Below are 27,803 nucleotides of genomic sequence, written 5' to 3'. Positions count from 1 at the left end.
CAGGAAAACAAAACCTTTTGATTTACCTAACAAAAGGGACAGCCAGAGCTGAGGGACTGACTGCGAATTTTTTTTTGTGTGTGTGCAGTTATTCCCATTGTGCTGAATTCTGTTATTTATTTATTGAAACTGTTTGGCAGGTGAAGTGCTCTGTGTTTGAATTGACGAGTGTCCCAAGTCACAGACTGTGTGAGTGTGTGTGTGTGTGTGTGTGTGTGTGTGTGTGTGTGTGTGTGTGTGTTTTGGGGGGTGGGGGGCGGTGGGGTGCGTGGGCAGGGGTGTTGAATATTCACAACAGTTGTGTTGTGGGAAGTCCAGCTGACACTAACTGTTTTCTGTCACGAAGCTGATGTGAGACAGTGCACTGGCCAGATGTGAGGGGGAAAAGGAAAGATTGCATTTGCATAGCCCCTTTCATGACTACAGGATGTCCCAAAGCACTAAACAACCAGTTAAGTTGTTTTGTGTTGGTGATGTAGGAAACACAGTAGCATGATATCACAAACAACACTGTGTGAATGATTTTGGTTGTGGAATGGACATTGGCCAGATCACTGGGGAGAACCCATCTTTGAAAATTAACTGTATAAGTGTTAATGACCTTATAACTACCTGGGAGCAGAGCCAAGCCATCAGTTCAACGTTGAATTGAAAAGATATCACCCCTGGCACTGATGGTGCTGCTCTGGAGCGTGGTACTGGATTTTCAGCCCTAGTTTCTAGAACACCAACATGATCCTACAACCTCCTGGCACACTGATCAGTTTTTAAAAACAAACAGACCTGACAGATCTTTTTAAGAAAAAAATTACAATTCTACATAAGTTAGTGGTAGTTCAAGCAGTTGGTAAAATTATAGCACGAATACTCATGCGCATGTTGACACGTCTGACAGGTTTATCAGAGATCTTTGAGGATGTAACAAGGAGCTGGATAAAGGAGAATAGGTAGATGTAGGGTATACAGATTTCAGAATGATGCTCAAAGTACCAAACAAATATACCAGCAGCAGAAAAATAAAGACAGAGAAATTAAAAAGAAGAGAGAAGGGAAAACTGGCAAAAATATAAAAACACATAAAAGCCTCTATAATATAAAGGGAAGAGAGTAATTAAAAAAAATGTTGGTCCTTTGGAGTGAAAGAGTGGGAAACAAGGAAACTGCAGAGACTTTGAGAAGTTTTTAAAACTATTTTCATGGTGGAAGACGCTAGAAATGTTCCAAGAAAAGTAGAAAATTGATAGGCAAAAGGCAGAGAGGAAATTATTTTTATAGATAAGCCGTAGAAAACATTGTATACAGATGTATTGCTGTTCACAATGACAACTGCTCTGCCCAAGATTGTAAGAAATTGCAGAGAGTTGTACGCAATCAAGGACCCCTCCCACCCCAGTTATATTCTCTTCCATCCTCTTCCATTGGGCAGAAGATGCAAAAGTTTGAAAACACGCACTAACAGATTTAAGCACACACTCTTCCCCACTGTTATCAGACTTATGAACAGACCTCCCATACATTAAAGTTGGTCGTTCTCTATACCTTCGCTGTAGCTGTGACACTATATCCTGCATTCTGTTCTATTTCCCAGATGTACATGTGTGAGTTAGGATTTGTCTGGATAACACACAAAACAATACTTTTCACTGTATCTCAGTACCTGTGACAAATAATAAATCAATCAAATCAATTGCATTCATTAGATAGAAAGTACTAAGTAAACGAATGGATCTAAAGTGTGATAAACTCCCTGGACCAGATGGCTTGCACCGTAGGATTCTAAACGAGAGAGTGCCCTCATTAGCCCTGTCGCTTCTGAGAATCCCCGGCAGATTCGAAAGCTGCAAATATAACATCACTATTCCGGATAGGAAGGAGAGGGAATGCAGGAAACGGTGGGCTGGTTAGTTTAATGCCATAGGGAAATTGCTAGAATCTATAATTAAGGACCCACTTGGAGGATGTTTAGAAAATCATAATACAATCAGATAATAAGTGCACTGGTGGCACAGTAGTAGAGTCCTTACCTTTGGGACAGGAGACCCACTTGCTCCAGAGGCTTGTAGTAATGTCTGTGAACAGGGTGATTAGAAAATATCTACAAACTAGCAGAATCACTGTGATTTTATGAAATAAAATTGTGTTTGGTTAATTCATCAGAGCTCTTTGAGGATGCAACAAGGAGGATGGATACAGGGGAATAGACAGATGTCGGGTATTTGGATTTTGGAAAGGCATTCCTCTAGTACCAAATGAATGATTACTGCACTGACGTCTGTGATTTTTGGGGTGATGGAGGTTTGAGCAGAGGAAGCAGAGTCAGGTTAAATGGATAATGTTCAGGTTGGTCAAGTAATGAATGGAGCCCCACAGGGATCAGCTGTGGAGCCTCAGCTCATATTTCTATAACAATGATCTTGTGCCACACCATGCCACTTGGGTTCAAGGTATGTGGCACTTTGGGTCCCTAGAGGTAGTGGCGGGCCTGGATCATGCTTTGCAGCCTGTATTCAGTGCCCACAAACATTCATGTGATTGCTCTGTGTCCTGGAGTTAATCATCCTCACGCTCGCAATGAGCTCCAGCCACTGCTGCTATATTAACACTCAAGCAGACTGACACCACCATAGAACAGAGAGACAGCGACAGAGAGAGAGAAAAACATTTCCAGTCAGACAATGTGCTTAAAATCTGAGTTAGGCTAATCAGGAGAGAAGTTGGAAACTTTCTGTTTGAACAACAGAGCTGTCTGTCACATTAGATGTGAGCTCAGTTAGTCATTTTAAACCTGAGAATGATTTACTCAACTGGCGTAGTGAAAGATATTATACCAAGCTGTGAAGATGGAATCAGTGTGGGGCCATTTCTGATCTCATTGAATGTTGAGACTGAAGGGGCTGAATGGCCTCTTCCTGTGTCAGTGGTCTGTGTTCAGAGCAAGTCAAAGGCAGACCGAAGTAACTCCTTCCTTTCTGATGTCACTGTGAGGTGTGCTCTGTCAATTCTGTATTGTTTGTGACTCCTTCATCAGGGAGGCCCGACTGCAGGATCTGTGCAGTTAAATATCTCATGCTGTCTAATTTAAAGTCTGTCTGTTTGTTTTTGGTTCCAGATTTTCTGAGAACAGTTTGAAAATAAAACACGAATCAGAAATCCGCCTGTCCACCATCCCATCGCCGAAACCTGTGACCAATCAAATGCACACGGAAAGCAAACTGACCAATCACGGTAAGCCAGTCAACAGCAGTGGCCCTGCCCCGAATGCAAGCCAGGGGCCAGTCTGTGGCCTGGGCTCCAAAACCACGGTGACCCCCAGCCATGGTGCCAAGACTACCCAGATCTCTCCCGGAAGCTCGGGGGTGAAGGGCAGCCAGAACTCAGTGCCAAGTCTCGGAGCACTGAAGGGAAAAGTGAAACGAGAAAGGAGTATCTCAGTGGATTCGGGAGAGCTGCGGGATACCACCACACCCATCATCGACACGGAATCGAAAGGTGAGGATCAAGCCAGGATTTTCATCACCCAGGAGTAGGAGGAGGCCATTCAGCCCTTTCGGTCTGTCCTGTCCTTTGGGGAGACCATTCCTGCTCTGTGACCCAGCTCCATAGACAGCTTGAGCTAACAACAGAGATAGTAGGAACTGCAGATGCTGGAGAGTCTGAGATAACAAGGTGTAGAGTTGGATGAGCACAGCAGGCCAAGCAGCATCAGAGGAGCAGGAAAGCTGATGTTTCAGACCTAGACCCATCTTCAGATGCTTTTTCTGAAATGTCAGCCTTCCTGCTCCTCTGAAGCTGCTTGGCCTGCAGTGTTCATCCAGCTCTGCACCTTGTTATCTCTTGAACCTAACAACAGTTTACCAACTTCCCTTTCTACTGTGAATTTGAACATGACCGAGGATCAATTGCTGTTAGTGGGAGAGTGTTGTGAGCCTTTCCTCACCTTTCCCTACCCCATGATCAAGCCTGCAATTATCACCCTGCACCACTGTCATCTGTATGTTGTATGTTCCAAGCTGTCATAATTTGCAAAGCCTCACTGTAACTCCCCTGGTTGAACGTGGTGTTTCTCTGAAATGCTATACTCACGACTGTCCAATGTAACTTTTTCACAAAGATGCAATTGCGATTACACAACGTGACAATCTCTTTGTATGTGGATCACATTTGGGAGTGTGGGGGGCTGGTCTGTGGGGTGTCACTGGCTCGGTATTGTCCTGGAGAAAGTGGTGGGGAGCTGCCTGGGGAATGAGCTTGGGACCCTGTGGATCCCGTAGTGACATTAAGGACACGACGGAGACTTCCGGGATTTTGACCCAGTGACACAGAAGGAACGGGGATCCTGTTCTCAGTCAGGACATTGAGTGACTTGGAAGGGAACTTGCAGATGCTGGTGGTCCCATGTATCTGCTGCTCTCATCCTTCTAGAGGGTAGAGGGGTTGTTCGTTTGGAAGGTGGTCTTCGGGGTGCGGAGGGGTGGTTTACTGCTGTGCACCCTGTAAATGGTACACACTGCTGTGTGTGTGTGGTAATCAGAGGGAACATTAAAAATGGTGGATTGGAATTTTCAGATATGTGACGGTAGTTGATAGAACAGATGCAGGAAAGACATTTCTATTTATGGGGGAGACCAGGAACATAGGATTGTTATCACTTTGGCCCATTAGGAATCTGGGAGAAATGTCTTTTCACAGAGAGAGGAGAGAATGTGGAACTCATTCCCGTGGGGAGTGGCCAAGGGGGACTCATGTTGGTATAATTAATGAGGCAAATATCTGAGGTGGAGGGTCGGGGCTAAGGCATTGAAAGAATAGTTAATGGGATGAGATGAAGAGGGAGGGGTGTGGTAAACGTTCTTGTGAGGTGCACCCTCCACCCTGGGGTGGTAGGGCCAAATGGCCTGTTGATTTAATGATTGGCATTGTGAGAGCTGTTAGGGTGGTCGCTGGGACCTTCTCAGTCCAGGAATGTCCATGCATGAGCTGTGTGTGAGCAAGTGTACACAGATTACTTCACAACAACGCTTGGTCATCTCCAGCTACCCTTTGTACAGACCAATAGAGTCCCTACAGTGTGGAAGCAGGCCATTCAGCCCATTGAGTCCTCACCAACCTCTGAAGGACATCCCACACGTGCCACAAATTCTATCATTGTAACCCTGCGTTTTTCCACGGCCAATCCACTTGGCCTACACATCTTTGAGACTGTGGAAGGAAACTGGAGCTCCCAGATGAAGACACAGAGAGTGAGAGAGACACAGAGAGAAAGAGAGAAAGAAAGACAGAGAGAGAGAGTGAGAGAGTGACAGACAGGCAGACAGAGAAAGACACCGGGAGAGAGAGTGAGAGAGGGAGAAGTGGGGTGGGAGGCACGCAGGCAGAGACAGGGAGGTTTTGAATGGGTATTTCAGAGTTTGGGCCCAGCCCTTGGTGAGGGTTCAGGTTGTAATAGTGGTGGAGAATTAGATGAACTGAAGTACCCTCTCTATTGAAGTAGTTTCACTGATGTCTTTTTAAATGTATTTCCTGCTGTTGAAGGGTTTCCCCTGTACTTGCTCATTGAGAAGTTCCTGCTGATTTCACCTAATGACTGGAGTTTCAGCAATGTGACTGATTCCTGGTTAAGGTGGTTTTTCTCACTGAGACACTCTGGTTATAACTGAACAAAGTGAATGAGGTAGCCAGTGAAGATTGTCTGTCTACTTTTTATCAAAGCATGTTGGGTATACTGCTTTTTGATTGTGTATAAAGCATGAAAATCAGATTAGCGTCAATGACAGTGATAGGTGGAGCGGACTGCACCCAGGGAATATTCCACACAGCCACTTAACAACGCCCCCGTGACCTTTCAATCTCGACGCTTAATCAAGATGTTTTGTGGAGGAGATTTGCCCAGTGTAGGGGCGAGTAATTCTGCCTCAGACAGATCATGTCATCATCATGCTGCTGTTTGTGGGATCTTGCTGTGTTTCTGACATCATAACACCATTGTTCTGCAGAAAATATTTCATTGGCTGTGAGGAGCTTTGGAATGTCCTGAGGCTGTGAAGCTGGTATATAAAAATAAAATGTTTAATAACCTGCTCAGGGACGTTATTGGATAGAGCTGCTGGGCCTCCTGGCTCAGAGGTAGGGGCACAACCACTGCAGCACAGGAGCCCTCTTGCTCCCTGACTGTCTAACCAAACCCCGTGGCCTTGATTGGAGCCTGTGTAAGTCAGAGTTAGTGATAGGTGGTTCAGGTCTTCATCGTCATTAGGTGCTGGGTGTGAACTGGTGACCTACAGGCTTCTGAGGTTTGCTGCAGGACTCTCCAGGTTTTGATGAGGGCCCCTTCTCCAGCTGAACTGCTCTCTTTCCTTTTAACTTGCAATCTTGTCAATTGTTCCTCCCCATCACCACAGCGTAGAGATGAAATGCAAGTGCTGTCATTGCAGATTATACTTGCTTCTTGAGTGACCGCTTCTCTTCCTGTCCTCTGGGCTTTATTGTAAATAGTTCCTGGGGGTTTGGGATGGAGTTGTGGCTGTGAGCTGCTGATGGTATTGTGTGTGTGTGCTGTATAAAAGGGCCCGTGCTAGGTTGACTGGTCAGTGTAAGTGCAGCTCCTCATGCTCATGGTCCCACTCCACAAGCCCCGTTTGAAGGTGGAAAGTCAGACTCATCTGCAAGGCTCCCTGCAGTTAAATATCCCTCGATGGCAAACCACGAGACATCTGAAAGTGCTTCATAGAAACTGTGCAGTCATCACTGATCTGGTGTCAGAAATGTAACAGCCAGTTTGTACGCCCCAAGCTCCCTGAATAAGTAATGAGACACAGGCTGGGCCCACCTCACTTCAGTGATGTTAATGGTTCAATTCGGGCAGGACACCAGTAGGAGATCCTCCACTTCTTCTTCAGAAGAGTGTCATGGGATCACTTCAATCTACATGAGAGGGCAGATGGGATCTCAGTTCACTGTTTCCATCTGAAAGACAGTGCCTGTGACACTGTCAGTCTCCCTCAGTACTTCGCTAGAAATGTCAGCCTGCAATCCTGGCCTGAAGTCTTGGAGCCACACTTTCTGACAGAGCTACTGAGAGACCACAGCAAACCTCTCAATCTAGGGAGAGCTCCAGGCTCGGGAGTTAGCCTGGGGACCCAGTGCAGGGCTGCCTGCTTCGATCCCCCTTTGCACAGGGCTGGGGTGTTCTGTAGTGACCCTTCTCAGTGTGACACTTGTGAACTGGAGGAGACCAATCTTTCCCCACCTCCCCCCCCACCATGCCCGCATTCTGTGAGATCACATTTGATTTCTACCCCATAATCCTTTAATAGCAGTGCCTCACAAAAATTGACCAATTTGGAGTTTTATACTTTACATTCGATGCTGAATCAAGTGTCATTTATTTGCAAGGGAACCTTGTGAACTGCCAGTGCATTATTGGGGAAGATTCCTGGGGATTTTAGGAGTGATGATGTTTTCTTTCTGGCGCAGGGAGTGTTAACCTCGATCCATTAGATTCTCATTGTATTGGCTGCAGGAACAGTCATTCGGTGCCCACCTTTGGCAAAGCTCCAATCTGGTTGGCCCCCACTCACCCAATGATTTATCAGACCCTTTGAAAGGAATCTCAGACCGAGATTGAAATCAGATCAAACAGAAACTTGTTCATTGAAGCAGTACACAGACCACTAGACTGTGAATACACTGAGCTGAGGATTTCCACAATCATACAGCACCTTCATCGTAGAGAACAATCTCTCACTGCCTCTCACAGGGGTTTGTTGGACAAAAAATTCACAACAAGAGTGCTGTCGGTGAGAACAGTCAGTTTTAAGCAGCATCCTGCCGGGAGTGTTGGGGAGGGAATTCCTGAGTTTCAGGATTTGTTAGCCGAAGGATCAGTGACGGAGCAGTTGTATTCCAGGATTGAGGAGTAGAGGGATCTCGGAGGATTGAGAGTGTGGGGATGGGGAGAGGCAAGACCCTACAAAGAGAGATCAGAACTAAAACTGAGACATTGTGGGTGTAGTTAACATAGAACATAGAACATAACAGCACAGTACAGGCCCTTCGGCCCTCGATGTTGTGCTGACCTGCCATACCGATCTCAAGCCCATCTAACCTACACTATTCCATGTACGTCCATATGCTTGTCCAATGACGACTTAAATGTACCTAAAGTTGGCGAATCTACTACCGCTGCAGGCAAAGCGTTCCATTCCCTTACTACTCTCTGAGTAAAGAAACCACCTCTGACCTCTGTCCTATATCTTTCACCCCTCAATTTAAAGCTATGCCCCCTCGTGCTCGCTGTCACCATCCTAGGAAAAAGGCTCTCCCTATCCACCCTATCTAACCCTTTGATTATTTTATTTGTTTCAATTAAGTCACCTCTCAACCTTCTCTCTAATGAAAACAGCCTCAAGTCCCTCAGCCTTTCCTCGTAAGACCTTCCCTCCATACCAGGCAACATCCTAGTAAATCTCCTCTGCACCCTTTCCAAAGCTTCCACATCCTTCTTATAATGCAGTGACCAGAACTGTACACAATACTCCAAGGGCGGTCGCACCAGAGTTTTGTACAGCTTCACCATAACGTCTTGGTTCCAGAACTCGATCCCTCTATTAATAAAAGCTAAAACACTGTATGCCTTCTTAACAGCCCTGTCAACCTGGGTGGCAACTTTCAAGGATCTGTGTACGTGGACACCAAGATCTCTCTGCTCATCTACACTACTAAGAATCTTACCATTAGCCAGGTACTTTGCCATCCGGTTACTCCTACCAAAGTGCATCACCTCACACTTGTCTGCATTAAACTCCATTTGCCACCTCTCAGCCCAGCTCTGCAGCTTACCTATGTCTCTCTGCAACCTACAGCATCCTTTGTCACTATCCACAACTCCACCGACCTTAGTGTCGTCTGCAAATTTACTAACCCATCCTTCTACGCCCTCATCCAGGTCATTTATAAAAATGACAAACAGCAGTGGACCCAACACCAACCCTTGCGGTACACCACTAGTAACTGGCCTCCAGAATGAACATTTGCCATCAACTACCACCCTCTGTCTGCTTTCAGCAAGCCAATTTCCGATCCAAACTGCTATACCTCCCACAATTCCATTCCTCCGCATTTTGTACAATAGCCTACTGTGGGGAACCTTATCGAACGCCTCGAACGCCTTGCTGAAATCCATATACAGCACATCGACCGCTTTACCCTCATCTACCTGTTTGGTTACCTTCTCAAAGAACTCAATAAGGTTTGTGAGGCACGACCTACCCTTCACAAAACCGTGCTGACTATCCCTGATCAATTTATTCTTTTCTAGATGATTATAAATCCTATCCCTTATAACCTTTTCCAACACTTTACCAACAACTGAAGTAAGGCTCACTGGTCTATAATTACCAGGGTTGTCTCTACTCCCCTTCTTGAACAGGGGAACCACATTTGCTATCCTCCAGTCATCTGGCACTAATCCTGTGGACAATGATGAGTTAAGTGAGCACAGGCATGCTGGGTGAACGGGATTGGTGGACAGTTTGGAGACTGAGTTGAATTTTAAATGAGCTGACATTGATGGAGAGGATAGAATATGGAGGAGTAGCTGGAGGTCCTCATGAGGATTTGACTAAACCCCAATCCCTTCATTAGAAAGTGGTATCTGTCTTGTTTCATTCCACAAGGATCCTTCTGCGCTCAGATCAACACCCATTGACCTGTGTTCCAGGTCCTCAAATGCTCAGCCCCGCATCCCAAAACATTGCCCCCGACAGTTCAAACCACTGGCCCTCAATCCCACCCCCTAACATCCTACAGACTGGTTGTGAGCTTTGGGAAATGCTGTAGGCTCACAAATCTCCTGTAGCTCTGTTGTTTGATGCAGTGGGTAATCCACAGAGTCCTGTTGGTTACCGAAACCAAAGTAGTTTGATTCCACTGGATTAATGATAGGATTGAACCTTGAGCTGACAACACCCACCCTGTGAATGTGAATCAGTTGCTCTATGTGTCTGTCTGAGAATGTGTGTGTGTGTGTGTGTGTGTGTGTGTGTGTGTGTCTGTCTGAGGGTGTGTGCCTGTGTGTGTGTGTGTGTGTGTGTGTGTGTGTGTGTCTGTCTGTCTGAGGGTGTGTGCCTGTGTGTGTGTGTGTGTCTGTCTGTCTGTCTGAGGGTGTGTGCCTGTGTGTGTGTGTGTTTGCTTGAGTGAGTATCTGTCCGTGTGTGTGCCTGTGTGTGTGTGTGTTTGCTTGAGTGAGTGTCAGTCTATGTGTGTGTGTGTTTGCTTGAGTGAGTATCTGTCTGTGTGTGTGTCTGTGTGTGTGTGTGTGTGTGTTTGCTTGAGTGAGTATCTGTCTGTGTGTGTGTCTGTGTGTGCGAGAGAAGGTGGTACAGTAGGCTGGGGGTGATATTTTCTGGTTGGGGATTGATGGTTGCTGTTTGTGTTTGCCTGCCAGTGGACGGAGCCCCCCGGAGCAAGAGGCGCTGTGTGCTGGAGCGCAAGCAGCCGTACAGTGGGGACGAGTGGTACTCAGGCCCTGACAGTGATGATGAGGAGAAAGCTGGAGTGACTGCTCATAGTGAGTGAGGCTGAAACAGCAAGTTTCAGCAAATGTCTGTGTAATCCACTTGCTTTTATCTGTTATTCACGCTAACCGTTCACAAATCTTGATCTTCTCATTTTTACATTGCCTTGCTAGTTGGATCAGGACGAGGCCATTCAGCCCCTCCACCCCTTTACATGTTTAATGAGACCATTTACCCAACAACAAAAAAAATTCTCATGACAGTGTTGTAATTCCCCAATCAGCCCCAGCCTCAGCAGTTTCAGGCCTCTATTTGTCCCTCTGCCTCCGGACCAGATTTTATATATGATCTTCAAAATCCACACCTACACTTTCCCCATCTGCATCATTAATTTTTGATTTAAAGCTGATCCTATCCCTATCTCACAGCCTGGGCTCTTGTCCCCAGACCCACTGCAACACACTCCCATTTACCAGCATCTGGCTCCATCTAGTGGCCTTCAGCTGCAATGCCAGACACTCCAGACTTCTCTCGTTCTCTTTTTCTCATTCTGTCTCACTCCATCTCATTCAGTTGTTGTCTCGTTCATTCTCTTTACCCCTCCACTCTGAATCATTCCCTCACTCACTCGTTTGTTCGTTCCCTTGCTGTCTTGATCATTCCCTCCTCTTTCTCATTTGTGCTCCCTCCTTCTTGTTCATGCGCCCCCCCCGTTCATTCCCTGTCCCTCTCTTACTTTCTCTCATTCGTTCCATGTCTCTCTCTCTCGTTCGTCATTTCCCCCCTCTCATTTGTCCCCCTCTGGTTCGCTCCCCCTTCTCGCGTTTGTTCCCTTCTTGTTCACTCATGCTCTCCTGCCCACTTATTCGCCATCTCCTTTGCCTGTTCCCTCGTTCCTTGCCTGTTTCTCCTCTGCCCTGTGGATGATACCCGAGTGTGTGAACCATGAACCCGGAATCTCCCTGATAGGAACTATCTGTTTGTTTTCTCTCCCCAGATTGTAATGTTGTGGAATCCGTGCTCTCGGGGACTGTTCAGCCGTCTCCTGGTTCGAACCCCCTGCCGACGGTCACAGACACTGCTCCTGTCAGCATCAGCCACAATCCAGCGGGGGGGCCCTGCCTGCGAACAGACACTAACATTTCGAGGAATCCCAGCAAACCACCCTCTCAGTTTGTGTACGTCTTCACCACTAACCTGGCCAACATGTGAGTGCAAACAGCTGGTGCTGCTCACACTCAGCAGTGTCACCATGCAGAGGGCAGAGAAACATATAGATGTAGCTGGCCTTAACGTTGTATTAGGGGCAGGGTGGGGGAGGGGCTGGGGGTCTCTCCCAGACATTAATAAATCTCATTAGGAAGTCAGGAATGTCTTTGTTACAAAGTGAGTTGGGGGGAATGTGGAACCTGCTTCCATAGGGAGCCATCAAGGGAATGGTATTGATCCATTGGAACCAGATAAACATAGAGGAGAGAGAAAGGAATGGAGGGTAAATATACACGTGAGGGGAAGGAGCGAGTGCGAAAAGAGTTGTGTTGAATGAAAATGTCAGCATTAAACCATTAGGGCCGAATGGCCTGCTTCTGCTGGAGGCTCAACTTTTGCTATAACACTGAACGGAACTCTGGGATGGGACAGAGCGGAGCGGGAGCGATGGGGTGGGATGGGACGGAGCGATGGGATGGGACAGAGCGGAGCGATGGGATGGGACGGGACAGAGCGGAGCGATGGGATGGGACGGGACGGAGCGGAGCGATGGGATGGGACGGGACGGAGCGGAGCGGTGGGATGGGACGGGACGGAGCGGAGCGGTGGGATGGGACGGGACGGAGCGGAGCGGTGGGATGGGACGGGACGGAGCGGAGCGGTGGGATGGGACGGGACGGAGCGGAGCGGTGGGATGGGACGGGACGGAGCGGAGCGGTGGGATGGGACGGGACGGAGCGGAGCGGTGGGATGGGACGGGACGGAGCGGAGCGGTGGGATGGGACGGGACGGAGCGGAGCGGTGGGATGGGACGGGACGGAGCGGGGCGGTGGGATGGGACGGGACGGAGCGGGGCGGTGGGATGGGACGGGACGGAGCGGGGCGGTGGGATGGGACGGGACGGAGCGGGGCGGTGGGATGGGACGGGACGGAGCGGGGCGGTGGGATGGGACGGGACGGAGCGGGGCGGTGGGATGGGACGGGACGGAGCGGGGCGGTGGGATGGGACGGGACGGAGCGGGGCGGTGGGATGGGACGGGACGGAGCGGGGCGGTGGGATGGGACGGGACGGAGCGGGGCGGTGGGATGGGACGGGACGGAGCGGGGCGGTGGGATGGGACGGGACGGAGCGGGGCGGTGGGATGGGACGGGACGGAGCGGGGCGGTGGGATGGGACGGGACGGAGCGGGGCGGTGGGATGGGACGGGACGGAGCGGGGCGGTGGGGTGGGACGGGACGGAGCGGGGCGGTGGGGTGGGACGGGACGGAGCGGGGCGGTGGGGTGGGACGGGACGGAGCGGGGCGGTGGGGTGGGACGGGACGGAGCGGGGCGGTGGGGTGGGACGGGACGGAGCGGGGCGGTGGGGTGGGACGGGACGGAGCGGGGCGGTGGGGTGGGACGGGACGGAGCGGGGCGGTGGGGTGGGACGGGACGGAGCGGGGCGGTGGGGTGGGACGGGACGGAGCGGAGCGGGGGGATGGGGTGGGACGGGACGGAGCGGAGCGGGGGGATGGGGTGGGACGGGACGGAGCGGAGCGGGGGGATGGGATGGGACGGAGCGATGGGGTGGGATGGGATGAGACAGAGCGGAGCGGTGGGATGATATAGGACAGAGCGATGGGATGGGATGGGACACAGCGGAGCGGGGGGATGGGACAGAGCGGAGCGGGGGGATGGGACAGAGCGGAGCGGGGTGATGGGGTGGGATGGGACGGAGCGGAGCGGGGGGATGGGGTGGGATGGGACGGAGCGGAGCGGGGGGATGGGGTGGGATGGGACGGAGCGGAGCGGGGGGATGGGATGGGACAGAGTGGACAGGTGGGATGGGACGGAGTGGACCAGTGGGATGGGATGGGACGGAGCGATGGGGTGGGATGGGATGAGACAGAGCGGAGCGGTGGGATGATATAGGACAGAGTGATGGGATGGGATGGGACACAGCGGAGCGGGGGGATGGGATGGGACAGAGCGGACCGGTGGGATGGGATAGGACAGAGCAGAGCAGTGGGATAGGATGGGACAGAGCGGAGCGGGTGGGATGGGATGGGACAAAGCAGAGCGGGAGCGATGGGATGGGACAGAGCGGAGCGGTGGGATGGGATGGGACAGAGCGGTGGGATGGGATGGGACAGAGCGGAGCGGTGGGATGGGATGGGACAAAGCGGAGCGGTGGGATGGGATGGGACAGAGCGGAGCGGTGGGATGGGATGGGACAAAGCGGAGCGGGAGCGATGGGGTGGGATGGGATGGAGCAATGGGATGGGACAGAGCGGAGCGATGGGATGGGATGGGACAGAGCAGACCGGTGGGATGAGATAGGACAGAGCGATGGGGTGGGATGGGATAGGACAGAGCGGAGCGATGGGATGGGATGGGACAGAGCGGAGCGATGGGATGAGATAGGACAGAGCGATGGGGTGGGATGGGATAGGACAGAGCGATGGGGTGGGATGGGATAGGACCGAGCGATGGGGTGAGATGGGATGGGACAGAGCGATGGGGTGGGGTGGGATGGGACAGTGCGGAGCGGGGGGGATGGGATGAGACAGAGTGGAGCGGTGGGATGGGATGGGACAGAACGATGGGATGGGATGGGACAGAGCGGAGCAGAGCAGTGGGATGGGATGGGACAGAGCGATGGGGTGGGATGGGATGGGACAGAGCAGAGCAGGGGGGATAGGATGAGACACAGCGGAGCGGTGGGATGGGATGGGACAGAGCGGAGCAGGGGGATGGGATGGGATGGGACGGAGCGGAGGGGTGGGATGGGACGGAGTGGAGCGGTGGAGTGGGACGGAGCGGTAGGATGAGCAAAGGAAGAGGGTGGGTGCAGAACTGGTGTAAATGGCTTGGAGGAGGTCTGGAAACATGTGGCTATCTGAGATCTGGGTGCCCGCTGTGACTGACCCAAACCTCTGCCCTACACCCACTGGCCCTGGTAGTGACGGACAGCACTGAGTTAAGATCCTGGACTCCAGTGTCTGAGATGTTGGGGTTTGTGTGAGTCAGAGGGTGGGGCTGCAGATTGGGTACAGGTTTGGGGGAGTATTTGGGATGGCGCGGGTGTGGTGTTTACAGGAAATGCAGGTTATATCAGAGTTGGTGTTTGGATAATGTTCTGTGTTCGATGACAGAGCTGCTGAGGCTGTGGCACAAGGCCGTGCGGATTCCATCGTCTCCTACCACACTCACAACGTGCCTCGGACTAAACTAGAGCAAGTGTATGATCAGAAGGTGAGTGACCAGCGTTTTGAGCCACATCCCAAAGAAAGCCACTGAAGTTTCATCAAACAGAACCGAGCAGCGGCTTAGCAGGAGGCAGTCCATCTCCCTGAACACTTCATTAAGTTCAAGGCTGACCTGTTTCTCACTTCCATTAACTGGCAATGGCTCAGTGGTTAACACTGTTCCCTCACAACACCAGGGACCAGGTTCAATTCCACCCTCAGTCTGTGGAGTTTGCATATTCCCTCTATGTGGTTTGCCCCAGATGCTCTGGTTTCCTCCCACAGTCTAAAGATGAGCGGGCTAGGTGGATGAGATGTGGGAATTGCAGGGTGACAGTGATAGGTTGGGGGGTGGGATGCTGTTCAGAGAACTACTGTGGACTCAATGGGCCAAATGGCCTTCTTCCACACTGTGGAGATTCTAAGTCTCCCTCACTCGATGCTCTTGTATTTGATGTTATACGCGTGATCCAACAAAAATCCATTTCAAACTTGCTCAATTTTGTTGCTCTTTGTGTGAGTGACTGTCAGGTCCAGCTGGGCATATATATACAGAAATACCTGTTAACCAGACGCTGTTGTGGGCTCTTGTCTCAGTGGCAGTAGGAAGGGTGACTGTGATTGGGGAAAGGGGAAAGTTTGAGCAGGGGCAGCAGGGTTTGAGGGTGATTTTGAGCCGAGGGTTTGGGGAAGTCAGGAGCTGATGGCAATTGATTCACAGGGAGTGAGGCAGGTTTTTGTATCATTGCTGTGTGCTGTAAGGCTGTTCACTGACTGTGAGACAACTGAAGGAGGGACAGGTTCTCCCAGGCATCCCCCCATCTCTTGCAGCCTTTAAGAGCTCACTGACTCAGAAACTCTGAGATCTGTCGGATGATTATGGTCCACATGGACTGGTTGAAGTGAAGGATCTGGTTTTGTGTTGTATAACTGTGTGCTCAAAACTCCTGCACACGAAGCCTGTTCAGACCCACACCCACATTAAAATAATCGTTTCTCATGATAAAGCAGATGATTAATTAACTCAAAATTGTGTGGAGACAGAACAGTGATTTTATTAATTAACAAATCCATTCAATGATTGCAATCTGTTGTCTTCCACCTTCTAAAATGGGTTAAAATCACTTGCAGATGTCAAGAGAGTTAGAATGCACAGGTGTAATGAGTTCATCTTTTCTGCATTGATCCCATCTTGGCTGTGAGAAACTTCAGGAGGTGTTGTAGGGGAGAATGATGGTGCGTCTCAGTGCCACTGCACAGATTACAGGTGGGAAATGTTAACCAGTGGCACTGTCACTCTGTGTGGGTTTGACGAGGACGGAGTGTAGTTGGGATCGTTGGGAATACTGTGCCAGAATTATTGGTGATTAATTTCTCTCTCTCTCTCTCTCTCTCTCTCTCTCTCTCTCTCTCTCTCTCTCTGTATCACCCACTAACAGCCCTCTGTTGCCCCTCAGAAAGGATCTGGACTCCAAGAGCAGCTGTCACTCAACACACCTCCAGCTCGCACTCCGCAACCTCAAACTCCGCACCAAAGCCTCCAACCTCCGAGCTCACTGCCTCAGGAGGGGGCAGCTGGAGTGGACCCCCTGCACACGGACATTGGACCCAAGTCGATGGACAGCAGTGGTGGGGCTGGAACCCAATTGGGGAGCAGTCACCCCAATGCTAGTAACCCAGCCAGCAACCCATTGACAGGGGTTCCAGTTGGAGATCCAGCCAGTGGAGGAACTGGAGAGGCAGGCAATCCAAATGGGAATGGATCACTGATCATGAACCTTAATCCTAACACCGAAGGGTTGTCCAAGGAGCAGTTGGAACACAGGGAGCGTTCCTTACAGACTCTGAGGGACATTGAAAGGCTCTTGTTACGCAGCAGTGAGACTGAGTTTTCTATGAAAGGCAACTGTGGCCCCAATGGACAAGGGGATGGACAACAGGTCATGAAAAAACCAGAGGAACCTTTACAATCCATGATCTCCCAGACCCAGTCTCTGACTGGAGTCGAAGGTCAGAATATGGAGCACGACCCCATACATCACCAGGAGATAATGCAACGTGACCCAATGGGACAACAGGTCAACATGATGATGAACCAGAGTAATCAGGAGAACCTGACTCCAGAGCAGATAGCCTGGAGGAAGCTCCAGGAAGACTTTTATGAGGAGAAGAGGAGGAAGCAAGAGCAAGCTGTGGTTCAGCAAAGGACTATGCAAGAGATAATGATGCAGAGGCCAATCGGGGGTGTGATGGTCCGAGGGCCCCCGCCTCCCTATCACAGCAAGGCTGGGGAGCAGTGGCCAGCAACAATGGGGGCCCGTTTCACCAGCCCCATGGAGGGCTCTGATTCTCTGCAGCCCCGTGGGACTGCCCCTTTCTCAGGCCCCCGCTTTCCTGCCAACCAAATGCAGAGGGTGCCTGGGTATGGAGGAATGCACAGCATGCCAGTGGAGGCTTTGGGAGGCGTTAATCCAATTCAGAGGCAGGTACGGCCCGGAATGCCTTGGCCCGATGATATCTCTCCGATGGTGGGAGCCGGGAACTTCCCACAGGGAGGTATGCCCTTTCACCCTAGCCAGGGAGACCCCGAGAGGTTCATGACCCCGAGGGCCAGAGAAGAGCTGTTGAGGCAGCACTTGATGGAAAAGAGATCGGTGGGGTTGCAGCGCCCCCTGAGTCTGAACAACAACAGCATGGCTGGAATGTCACAGGGACTTGAGATGGAGAGAATGATGCAGGCCCAGAGACAGATGGAGCCCGGAATGTTCCCTGGCCAATTACCTGGAGACAATGTAAGTGGAAACCCAATGGGTTTAGACTTTGTTGGGTCAAGGGGCATGTTGAGCCCTCCTTTGGGGCAGTCGGGACCCATGCGCAATATGGACTCCTCCATGGGTTCTGGGAATGTCAATATGAACATGAATGTCAACATGAACATGAACATGAATCTCAATGTCCAGATGACCCCCCAGCAACAGATGATGATGTCGCAGAAAATGAGGGCACAGGAAATGATGTCACACCAGGTTTTGACCCCAGAAGAGCTAGCAAGAGTGAGGGCGCCCAATGGTAACATGATGCTGGGCGATCCTCAGAAAATGGTGCCACCGTCACAATTCCCAAATCACGGACAACAGGGTTTTCCAGGTGGTCAAGGACAATTTTCCAGTATGTCTCAGGAAGTCAATAACATGGGGACTCCTGGGGAGATGTTCAGTCCTGACCAAGGCCCAATTCCAGTAACCAGCATGAGTAGTACAGCGAGGCTGAGCCATATGCAAATGGCACCAACTTCCAATCAATCAAGTAACCACAGTAACGTGGGCGCAATGCTTCCAGGGGCCCAAAGAGGACTTGGCCGAAGGCCCTCTGACCTCACCATCAACATCAGTCAGATGAACTCTCCAGGAATGGGTCACCTTAAATCACCGACCATGAGCCAGGTCCACTCACCTCTTGTCAGTTCGCCATCGGCCAATCTTAAATCTCCGCAGACGCCGTCTCAGTTGGCCAGCTTAAACTCCACCAACTCCTCGGCTCCCATCAAGTCCCCCCAGGTCCTGAGCTCCTCGCTTCCTGTCCGCTCTCCGGCTAGCTCTCCCACCCGGCTCAAGTCACCATCAATGTCTGCCGCCTCTCCAGGATGGAGCTCATCTCCAAAGACCACCCTCCCGAGCCCCGTCATCAGCCAGGGCAAGCAGGCCATGGGTGTGAACTCGTCAGCTCCGATGGGAAACATGGAGCAAGGTGAGGATCCGAAAGGGTCTGTGTGAGCCACCCGTGTCCTTTACAAACATAAACCCGCAGTCAGGGGCTTTACACAAAACCCCAACACAGTAAATGTGGGAAATCTGAGTGCGAGAGAAACTCGGGAGGACTGGCAACATCCACAGAGAGAAAAACTGATTCATGTTTTAGCTTTTAGTTCACCTTTTGTTATTGTATACATTTGTCGAATGACCCCCTACCCCTGGTGTGATTGGAAGGTGCTATGTGAATGCAGCATGGAAACTGTCCATTTACACCCCGTCACTTCTCCGCTTCTTGATGCTCCATTTACAGGAGCAGAAGGTGGCCATTCAGCCCCTCAAACCTGCACCTCCATTTAATAAGACTTTGGCTGAACTGTGACTTCTTTCCGTGTCTCCAGAGGATTTTCCCCAAGACCTTCACCAGACCCTCCTCTAGCCTCTGTCATGACCCCTGGCCTCAATTCCCTTCTGCTACTCGCAGTTACCTACCTCCAGGTAGATTGATCTGTACTGGCCTCAGTTGCCCCCTGCACCAATGATGCAGAACCTCGCAGCTGACCGTCGGTATTGTCAGTCCCTCAGGCTGGTGGGTCCTAGCTGGCAGCAGCTGCTGCACACTGACCCTGCCTAATCCAAGCGTGTGCACACGGGCTGGTACGTGTGACTTCTGTCTTTGTTTGTGTGTGTCTGGGGCGTGTACCTGGGTGTGTTGGTGGGGATGGTGTATATTAGGGGGATATCCTTGGGTGTGTATCTGCATGTATGAAAATGGCGGGGGGATGTGTGTGGGTGATGTGTACCTGGATGTGTATGTAGGGGTGTGTGTGTGTGTATATGTGGGGGAGTGTACCTGGGTTTTTGTGTGTGTGTGTGTGTGTGTGTGTGTGTGTGTGTGTGGGGTATGTACCTGGTGTGTTGAGGGATTTTGTACTTGGGTGTATGTGGGGGGTTGATGCTTACCTGAGCGTGTGTGGGTGGTGCGCACCTCTGTGTGTGTGTTTGGGGTTGGGGGTGGGTTTGTGGGGATTGTTATGTGCATAAGTGCAAGTGGGGAGGGGTGTATGTATCTGTGGGTGTGGGGGGTTTGGGTGTGTGTACCTGTGGGTGTGGGGGGTTTGGGTGCGTGTACCTGTGGGTGTTGGTGGGGGAATGGTTTGTGTACCTGTGTGGGTTGGCAGGGAAGTGCCAGTTTGTATGGGTGTGTCTGTGGGGGGGGGGGGGGGGTGTGTGTGTACCTGTGGGTTTGTGCATGGAAGAAGTGGGTGTATACCTGTGTGTATGTGCGGGGGTGGGCGTGTACCTGTTGTTGGGGTGAGGGGGTGGGTGTGTACCAGTTGCTGGAGTGAGGGGCTGGTGTGGAGGGGGTGGGTGTGTACCTGTTGGGTGGGTGTGCGTGTGTGTATCTGTGGATGTGTGTGTGGATGGGGTATATGTCTGTACTTGTGGATGTGTGTGTCAGAGTGGGTGTGTACCTGTGGGAGTGGGTGTGTACTTGTGGGTGTGTGTCGGAGTGGGTGTGTGTGTGTGGGGGTGTGTGTGCGTGTGTTTGGGGTTGTAGGGGGAGCACGGACTAATGTGTGAGCAGATGTTTATTAGACTCAGCATCTTCACAGTACAAAGAAAGGGCCTTCAGCCAATCCTACCCACACTGGACATCGAACGTCCATCTACTGAGACATATAAAATAATCAGAGGGTTAGATAGGGTGGATAGGGAGAGCCTTTTTCCTCGGATGGTGACGGCGAGCACGAGGGGGCATAGCTTTAAATTGAGGGGTGAAAGATGTAGGACAGATGTCAGAGGTAGTTTCTTTACTCAGAGAGTAGTAAGGGAATGGAATGCTTTGCCTGCAACGGTAGTAGATTCGCCAACTTTATGTACATTTAAGTCGTCATTGGATAAGCATATGGACGTACATGGAATAGTGTAGGTTAGATGGGCTTGAGATCGGTATGACAGGTCGGCACAACATCGAGGGCCGAAGGGCCTGTACTGTGCTGTAATGTTCTATGTTCTGTAATCCCATTTCCCAGCACTTGGCCTGTCGCCGTGTCTGCTCATCCAAACAGTTCGTAAAATCTCTTCAGGATTCCAGTCTTTTCCATACTTTTAGGCAACAAGTCCCCTTGGATTCATTTTCTTTTGCCCCTCAAATCCCCTCTAAACCTCTTCCATGGGGAAAGCATTTCTCCCTATCTGCCTCAACTACGCTCATAAAGCTTTATATGCTTCAATCAGATTCACTGTGCCATCTTCTCTCCCCTAAGGAAATAACCCCAGCCAATCTAGTCCCTCTTCACACCTGAATGGCTCTGACCCAGGCAGCATCCTGGTAGATCTCCTGTGTACCCTCCCTAGTGTGGTCACTGCCTCCTTAAACAGTGCTGATCAAAATCATACACAGTGCTCCAGCCTTTTCCCCAGATCCCTGCACACTATTACTTTCCAAAGCACCCGTTCAGCGTCCCTCTGGAATCCTCACTTGAACCTACCTCCCCATATTTCCAGGCAGTGCATTCCACACCCTAACTACTCGCTGGGCGAAAAAATTATTCCTCATATCAGCTTTGCTTCATCTACACATCGCATTAAATCTGTGCCCCCTCATTGTTGTTTCTTTAACATCTTATCAATGCCTGACTGAAAAAGGCAAAATATCCTTTATTGCTGGTTTAACTCTTTCCCTGCCTGTTGTACTGCCTTCAATTCGAGGACCCTCTAATCCTCTCTCTTTCTGAGGGTTCTACCGTTCAGCATGCATTCGCTTTCCACACACAATGCACCACCTCGCACTTATCATTAAATGAGATCAAATCATTAGGTTAAACTCCATTAAGGGGAGGTGATGGTCTAGTGGTATTATCGCTGGACTGTTAATCCAGAGACCCAGATAACATTCTGGGGACCCAGGTTTGAATCCTGCCGTGGCAGATGGTGGAATTTGAATTCAATAAAATATCTGGAATTAGGAATCTAATGATGACCATGAATCCATTGTCAATTGTCAGGAAAAACCCATCTGGTTCACTAATGTCCTTCAGGGAAGGAAACTGCCATCCTTACCTGGTCTGGAATACATGTGACTCCAGACCCACAGCAATGTGGTTGACTTTGAACTGTTCTCTGGGCAGTTAGGGATGGACAAGAAATGCTGCCTGGCCAGCGATGCCCTCATTCCAGAAACAAATGCATCTAAAAAAAAATCTGCCACTGTTCAGCCCACCTGACCAGTCTGTCTACATCAGCGTCTAGTCCAAGCCTTTCCTCCTCTCTATTTATAGCACCACCAGTTCTCATGCCGTCTGTGAGCTGACTCATCACGTCTCCTACGGTCACATCTAGATTATCAATGGACGCAACTAATGACCCAATACCAAACCCTATGATGTGCATGGTCATAGGCTTGAGTGGCAAAAACACTCTCTGACCATCACTTCTGATTCCTAACCTCATCAATTTTCAGTTCAGTTTGATAAACTGCCCTGGATCCCATGTACTCTTAGCTTCTTAACCAGCCTGACATACAAGACTTTCTCAGAAGTCCATGCAGCGATATCAACCCCGTCACCTCCCCAGAACACTCGGCCGTTTGGAGGAGAGGTCTCCCCATGTTCAGGAACCAGCTTCTGGTGTTGGTTTATGGCTGCAGCCAGCAGGGGGAGCTGCTTCCCAGTAAATGTCTTCATGCTATTCCCTACGGGGGGGGGGCGCCCAACATGGAGGGATTCGGGTGGGGGAGGGGTTGGGGACTGAAGACATGGATGACTGTTCCCAATCCTCCAGGATTTTCCAGAAAACACGGGAGAGAATTTGGGTTTTCCTTCATTAACAACAAGGTAGACAGTCTCTGGTTCGCGTCTCCTTGTTCAATTCTGTAATTTACTTCCAGTGTTTTAGTTTTAAATTAATCTCCTGTGCATGGCGCTAGTTTTTCCCACAAAAAGGAACTATTTTCCAGTTATCAGGAATGTGACCCGGCAGGCTGGTACTCACTCAGGGGTTTGGCTGTCTGTCCCAGGATTGGGGAAAGAGAACTCCCAGATCCATGGCCCCCACCCCTGAGAACTGGGACCAGGACAGTGGAGGGCAGCTTCATTCCTGTGCCCCTCACCTTGCTCCTGCCTGCCACTACTGCATGAACAATTCACCTCCCCTCCCAGTGGCTGTGTCACTGTCACTCACTCAATGTAGTGTGTGAGCCTCACACCCCCCCTCCCCTCCGCTGTCATTTCCTGCTCCTTTGGTTTCTCTCACCTCAGGATGGGCCTTAGAGTTTATATTTTACCATGTGTGCACGTGTCTGTGCGCGTCTCCCTGTGCGTGCGTGTGTCTCCCTGTGCGTGCGTGTGTCTCCCTGTGCGTGCGTGTGTCTCCCTGTGCGTGCGTGTGTCTCCCTGTGCGTGCGTGTGTCTCTGTGCGTGTGTGTGTCTCTCTGTGCGTGCGCGCGCGTCATTACCCACTGAAGTGCCCCTGACTCGGGGTGTAACTGTTTGTTGTCCTTTGCCACATCTGCAGCTCCGCTGGCCTCTGCCCCACGCACAGGCCCTGTCCTGCCTTATAACTCGCCCGAACCGACGCCCTCTCAGAACCCTCTGTCCCTCATGATGTCACAGATGTCCAAGTATGCCATGCCCAGCTCCACTCCGCTCTACCACGATGCCATCAAAACCATCGCTACCTCTGATGATGAGCTGATTCCTGAGCGCTCCATGGCAATGATTCCATCAGCAAACATGCCCGGTAAGTCCACTTGTGGCTGTGGAGAATTGCATTTGTATAGCACCTTTCCCCACCACGGGGCCTCCTTTACCTCCTGCCTGTTATGGTCTGATGAGCTTTGTTTTGAGGTGAACGAAGCGCGGTAGCCATGCTGTGCGTGGCAAGATCCCACAAGCAGCAATGTGATAAGGAGTAGGTCATTGGTTTATGATTGAGAGGCAGCCATGGAGCCCCACTCTCTGGAGAGGACTCTGTAGAGTGACACCTCATCACACTGTGAGGATGACTCTTTTACCGACAGAAGGTCACTCGGCCCCTTGACTAGACCATTGGCGCCTCGTCCTGATGTTGCTTGGGATTGGTTTGTTATTGAATAAACACTTCAGGAATTGATTGGTGTAGATGTTACATCAGTCAGGTATTGTATTAGCATAGGTTGCTGTTGAGTTTCTCGGCATGTGGAGGACTGTTTAAGCATTGCTCGACTTTCTCCTTTCTTCCCCAGGACTGAGTGGGAGCCAGAATCCACAGATGCACCTGGTGTCACAGAGTGGTCCCGGATCTGGATCGGCAAACAGTCCCCTGGCAATGAGCATGGTGAGCCACCCACTCTCACACGAGCCTCCGACCCCCATGATGCCGTCCCCCAGCCTGATGGGGCACAACGTCCCGATGCATGAAGGGCACACTCCTGGACTGGGCGTGCAGAGCCCCATGATGGTGCACCCTCCCCAGGACTCCCTCAGCCAACCCTGCGGCCCCCTACCCGCCACCGGCCCCCAGACGCTACCTCAGAACCCCATGGTCCTCCAGCGCATGCAGCACCAGTCCCACAGTGCCCTGCAGTCCCCGGGCTCCGGGATGCATCAGGTGTACCCCCCGAGCATGGTGATGCCTCAGGATGAGGGTGTCCCGTCACACGGGGTCTCTGCTGGATCAGGGCCCCCTCAGCAGCAGCAGCCCCCTCCTCCCCACCTGCTGGTGAAGAATGCACCAAACCGGCCTGCAGGTGACAGCTACCAGCTATCCGGAGTGGCCTCAGTCCTCAATGACCCAGAACTTCAGGATGTGATCCGACCCTCAGCCAGCGGTATTCCCGAGTTCAACCTCTCGCGCATCATTCCCTCTGAGAGGCCGAGCAGCACACTGCAGTATTTTCCCAAGGGGGACTCTCAAGTATCGAAAGCTCCGTCTTCCAACCCTCACCTCATGAACCTTCAGAGTATGATGTTGGAGCAAGCTCCTCCGAGCAGAGCCAGCCTCCCAGGACAGCAGCAGCAGCAGCAGCAGAGGGGCCTGAGCATGCACATTTTTCACCCGGGGCAGGTACCGGGGCCTATAATGGGAAGGACTGGCCTGCCATCCCAGCACAGTGTGATGGGGAACAGCCTGCATCATGTTCTCATGTCGCCTCAGCAACAGAACCTGGTGCTTCAGGCCAAGCAGAGGAGCCTGTCGATGTCGGGGGAGATGTACGGACAAGTGGGGCACATGCTGCCCCCACAGGTCGGTGTCCCTCACCAAAGCCTCATGTCCCCCCAGCAGCTGAGACAGAGGAGCATGTCGTTAGATACACCCATCAGCTTTGTCCCTGGACTGGGAAACACTGCCAACTTGCCCTTCTAGCTTCTCCACTTTTCGTACAATTAGGACTTATGCAAGTTGAGAAGCCACAGTGATGAGCGTGGAGTGGGAGAGGGAATTAAAGTAATTTTATTACAAAACAAAATGAGGCCAGAAACAGAAAGAGTTTATACCAAGACGGGGTAGGGTGGGGTGGGGAGAAGTCAAAAAAATATTTTTTAACAGAATGAACTCGGAGAAAGACTTCCAGACATTTGTGTTTTCAATTTATTTTTAATCTCGATCTCTCTCTCTCTCTCTCTCTCTCTCTCTCTGTCTCTTTCTCTCTCTCTCTCTCTCTCTCTCTCTCTCTCTCTCGTTTCGTTCCTCACCTGTTGTTGTGCAAAGGGATTTTTATTATTGCTGTATATATTCTGCCTTGGTCTGTGATTTGTTTTTACAGTTCCTGTAACTCTGTGTTTTCGCTAGAAAACTGTGACAGGGAAATTGCTGGAAGCAGACCCTCTTCCCATACAGAAGGTCACTGTTTCAAAGTTCCCCAGCGTCAGGTTTCTGAAAAGGCACGGTTAGAATCTGGTGGCAGGTCCCAAAGTGTCGTTGGCCTGCCATGTTGTGGTTTAATGATGAAACTGTGCTCATGGTGCTATGGACCTGCAACACAATTGGACTACTTTCGTAGAGGCATCAGTGAGGATTGAGGGGATGGAGGGGTGGGGGTAGTTGGTTATAGGGCTGTTTGATATTGATCACATACCTAACCCCTGTTTCAGCCCCACCCTTTGTAGGGTTGGGATGCAGCTGTACAGCCCGGTTGACCGTGGGCATCAAGGGAGGGAGTTTGAGACTTTTGTCCTGGAGCTCGTGGACCTGTGATTGTTAGGGATTGACCCTGAGCTGGTAGTACACTGTGTCAGCTCAGTGCCTGAGGGCAGTGTTTAACAGGCCATGATCTTTCATACCAACGTTAGGAACTGGCCAGGATTCCTGAGAACTTTGGAGCTCTGAGAATGGGATTTTGGTTATTTACCTCCCATCCTGAACACAGTAACCTCCTCGCAGCGTGTAAAGCCTCCACTGTTGGCGATTTGGAGTTGGCTGTATAACAATTTACGCTGTTCAGACATTAAGTTCGAGTTGTGAGTGTTTACACAACACAGAGATGGGCCATCAGTGGCAGGTCTCCCTCCTCACTGGAGAACTGTTGTCCCACCAACAGTTGAGGGTTAACTTGTGGTTAATCTCCAGGCTCCCTCAGGTCACTGGGTAGTTTAACCACTTTTAACAAAATGTTGTTGATCCAGGACCCCCCCCCCCCCCCCCACCTCCCCAACTTCACCTCACTGAGAGTTGAGGATGGCAAGTTTATCATTCAGTCTGAGGGGCATTAGCACCTCCATCTGCCCTCAAAGAGCTGGGTAGCTCTCACTTTGTGGTCCCATGCCAGTAGCTTCGCTGACCCAGTCAGAATGAAGCTGTTTCACTTCCAGCTCATATCACCCTTCATTGGCTGTGAATGGAATGAACTGGATGGAAATGGGGTTTTAAAAAAAATTATCTAAAATCACTTGTGGTCCTGATCCCTCTGTTTCCAGAAAAATGTCTGGTTAAACCACATTTCCACCCCCTTGGGTTTCAATTATAAACTATTTTTTTCCAATCAAACGTGAGAGTTCTGTTTCCCTGAGTGCTGGTGGGAGCTGCCCTGGGGTCTCTGGGTATACAGTAGCCCTGCCCTCATATCTGTGTCAGGCTGCACTGAGCACTGGTCACTTGTCTATTTGCACAGGGTAATGAGGAGGGGGGCAGGCAGTTTGGCTGGTCATACACTGATATGACCTGTCACTGGGCAAAATAATGGGATGTGATTCCATGACCCCTTAAATTTAGCAATATCCTGCAGCACAACAGGAGAGAGATTGATTGATTAATAATTGGGGCTGGAGGTGTGCTGGGTAAAGAGATTAGTCCCTACCCCTGCAGTATCTGAACCCTGCTCCTTATTCCAGGCTGTGAAAACCTGCCCCCAGGGGGTGGTGCTGGTACTATTTCAGGGCGTGCTGACAGGGAGCAGAATGCAGTCTGGCCCATGCACTTGCCTGTGGGATAGTTGGTTTTGAGAGAGGTGTTTCTCTTCAGGAGAGACTCACAGCAGGAACCATCAGTCCTTAAAAACCTTGGCTCAGTGAGCTGGGGGTTTCACCATGGGTCCAGGAGTCTCCTGACGTGTGGCTCTAAATGGTGGGGGTCCCTAGGATCCTATGGGGAAAAGGGTCTCTCTGACAGATTTAACTGTCACAGCCCATCCATCATTTGAAACATTTTTTTTGCACCTTTTGGTCCAGAAACTGGTTTTGTTTCTTTGTTTATACAGTTCAGACATTCATAAAATAAATCCAATTTAAAAAAAACAGTTTGTAAGAAAACTATTTTTGTTAAGTGGAAGATGCTGTTGATTTTTCTGACTGACTCCTGGAACAAGCCACGGGAATTAACATATGGAATTTCCTCACAGTCACAACAAGAAATTTAGTGGGGCAAAGGTGAGAACACAAAACACTGAGGAGGAGGAGAAATGGAGTTGGGAGAAACTGTCATAGCCCTGGAATACCGTCTGTGCTTCATTTTCCTCCTTCTTCAAGAATCCACTCCTCATAAAAACTCTAATAAACTGAGTTTTTAGCCAACAGATCTAATGTTGTCTCCTCAGGGCCGTGCACCTTTTCCTTTACAATGTGAAGTACCTTTGGATCTTTTTATTCTGTTGATGAAAGTTGTTGCTTGTCTCTGTATTAGCGAC

The 27,803-nt window shown here is 50.6% G+C and overlaps 1 protein-coding gene across 4 annotated transcripts in view; it reads left to right on the top strand.

Annotated features, from left to right (window-relative positions):
• Nucleotides 1-27,408, top strand: part of bcl9l (bcl9 like) — a 132,326-nt gene extending 104,918 nt beyond the window's left edge. For 3 of the 4 annotated variants that reach the window (XM_059638967.1, XM_059638964.1, XM_059638965.1), the window contains 7 exons: nt 3,110-3,489; nt 10,445-10,567; nt 11,512-11,722; nt 14,859-14,958; nt 16,391-18,698; nt 23,219-23,443; nt 23,928-27,408. In XM_059638967.1, coding sequence (XP_059494950.1) covers nt 3,195-3,489; nt 10,445-10,567; nt 11,512-11,722; nt 14,859-14,958; nt 16,391-18,698; nt 23,219-23,443; nt 23,928-25,048 — 4,383 coding nt within the window. In that variant the 5' untranslated portion in view covers nt 3,110-3,194 and the 3' untranslated portion in view covers nt 25,049-27,408. The remainder of the gene's footprint in view (nt 1-3,109; nt 3,490-10,444; nt 10,568-11,511; nt 11,723-14,858; nt 14,959-16,390; nt 18,699-23,218; nt 23,444-23,927) is intronic. The other variant, XM_059638966.1, reaches the window with a different exon arrangement.
• The last annotated feature ends 395 nt before the right edge of the window (nt 27,409-27,803 follow it).

This window comes from Stegostoma tigrinum, chromosome 32 (genome assembly GCF_030684315.1).
Source record: "Stegostoma tigrinum isolate sSteTig4 chromosome 32, sSteTig4.hap1, whole genome shotgun sequence".
Classification (NCBI taxonomy): domain Eukaryota; kingdom Metazoa; phylum Chordata; class Chondrichthyes; order Orectolobiformes; family Stegostomatidae; genus Stegostoma; species Stegostoma tigrinum.
The sequence above is the reverse complement of the archived record's forward strand: the minus strand, read 5'-3'. Positions and strand labels throughout refer to the sequence as shown.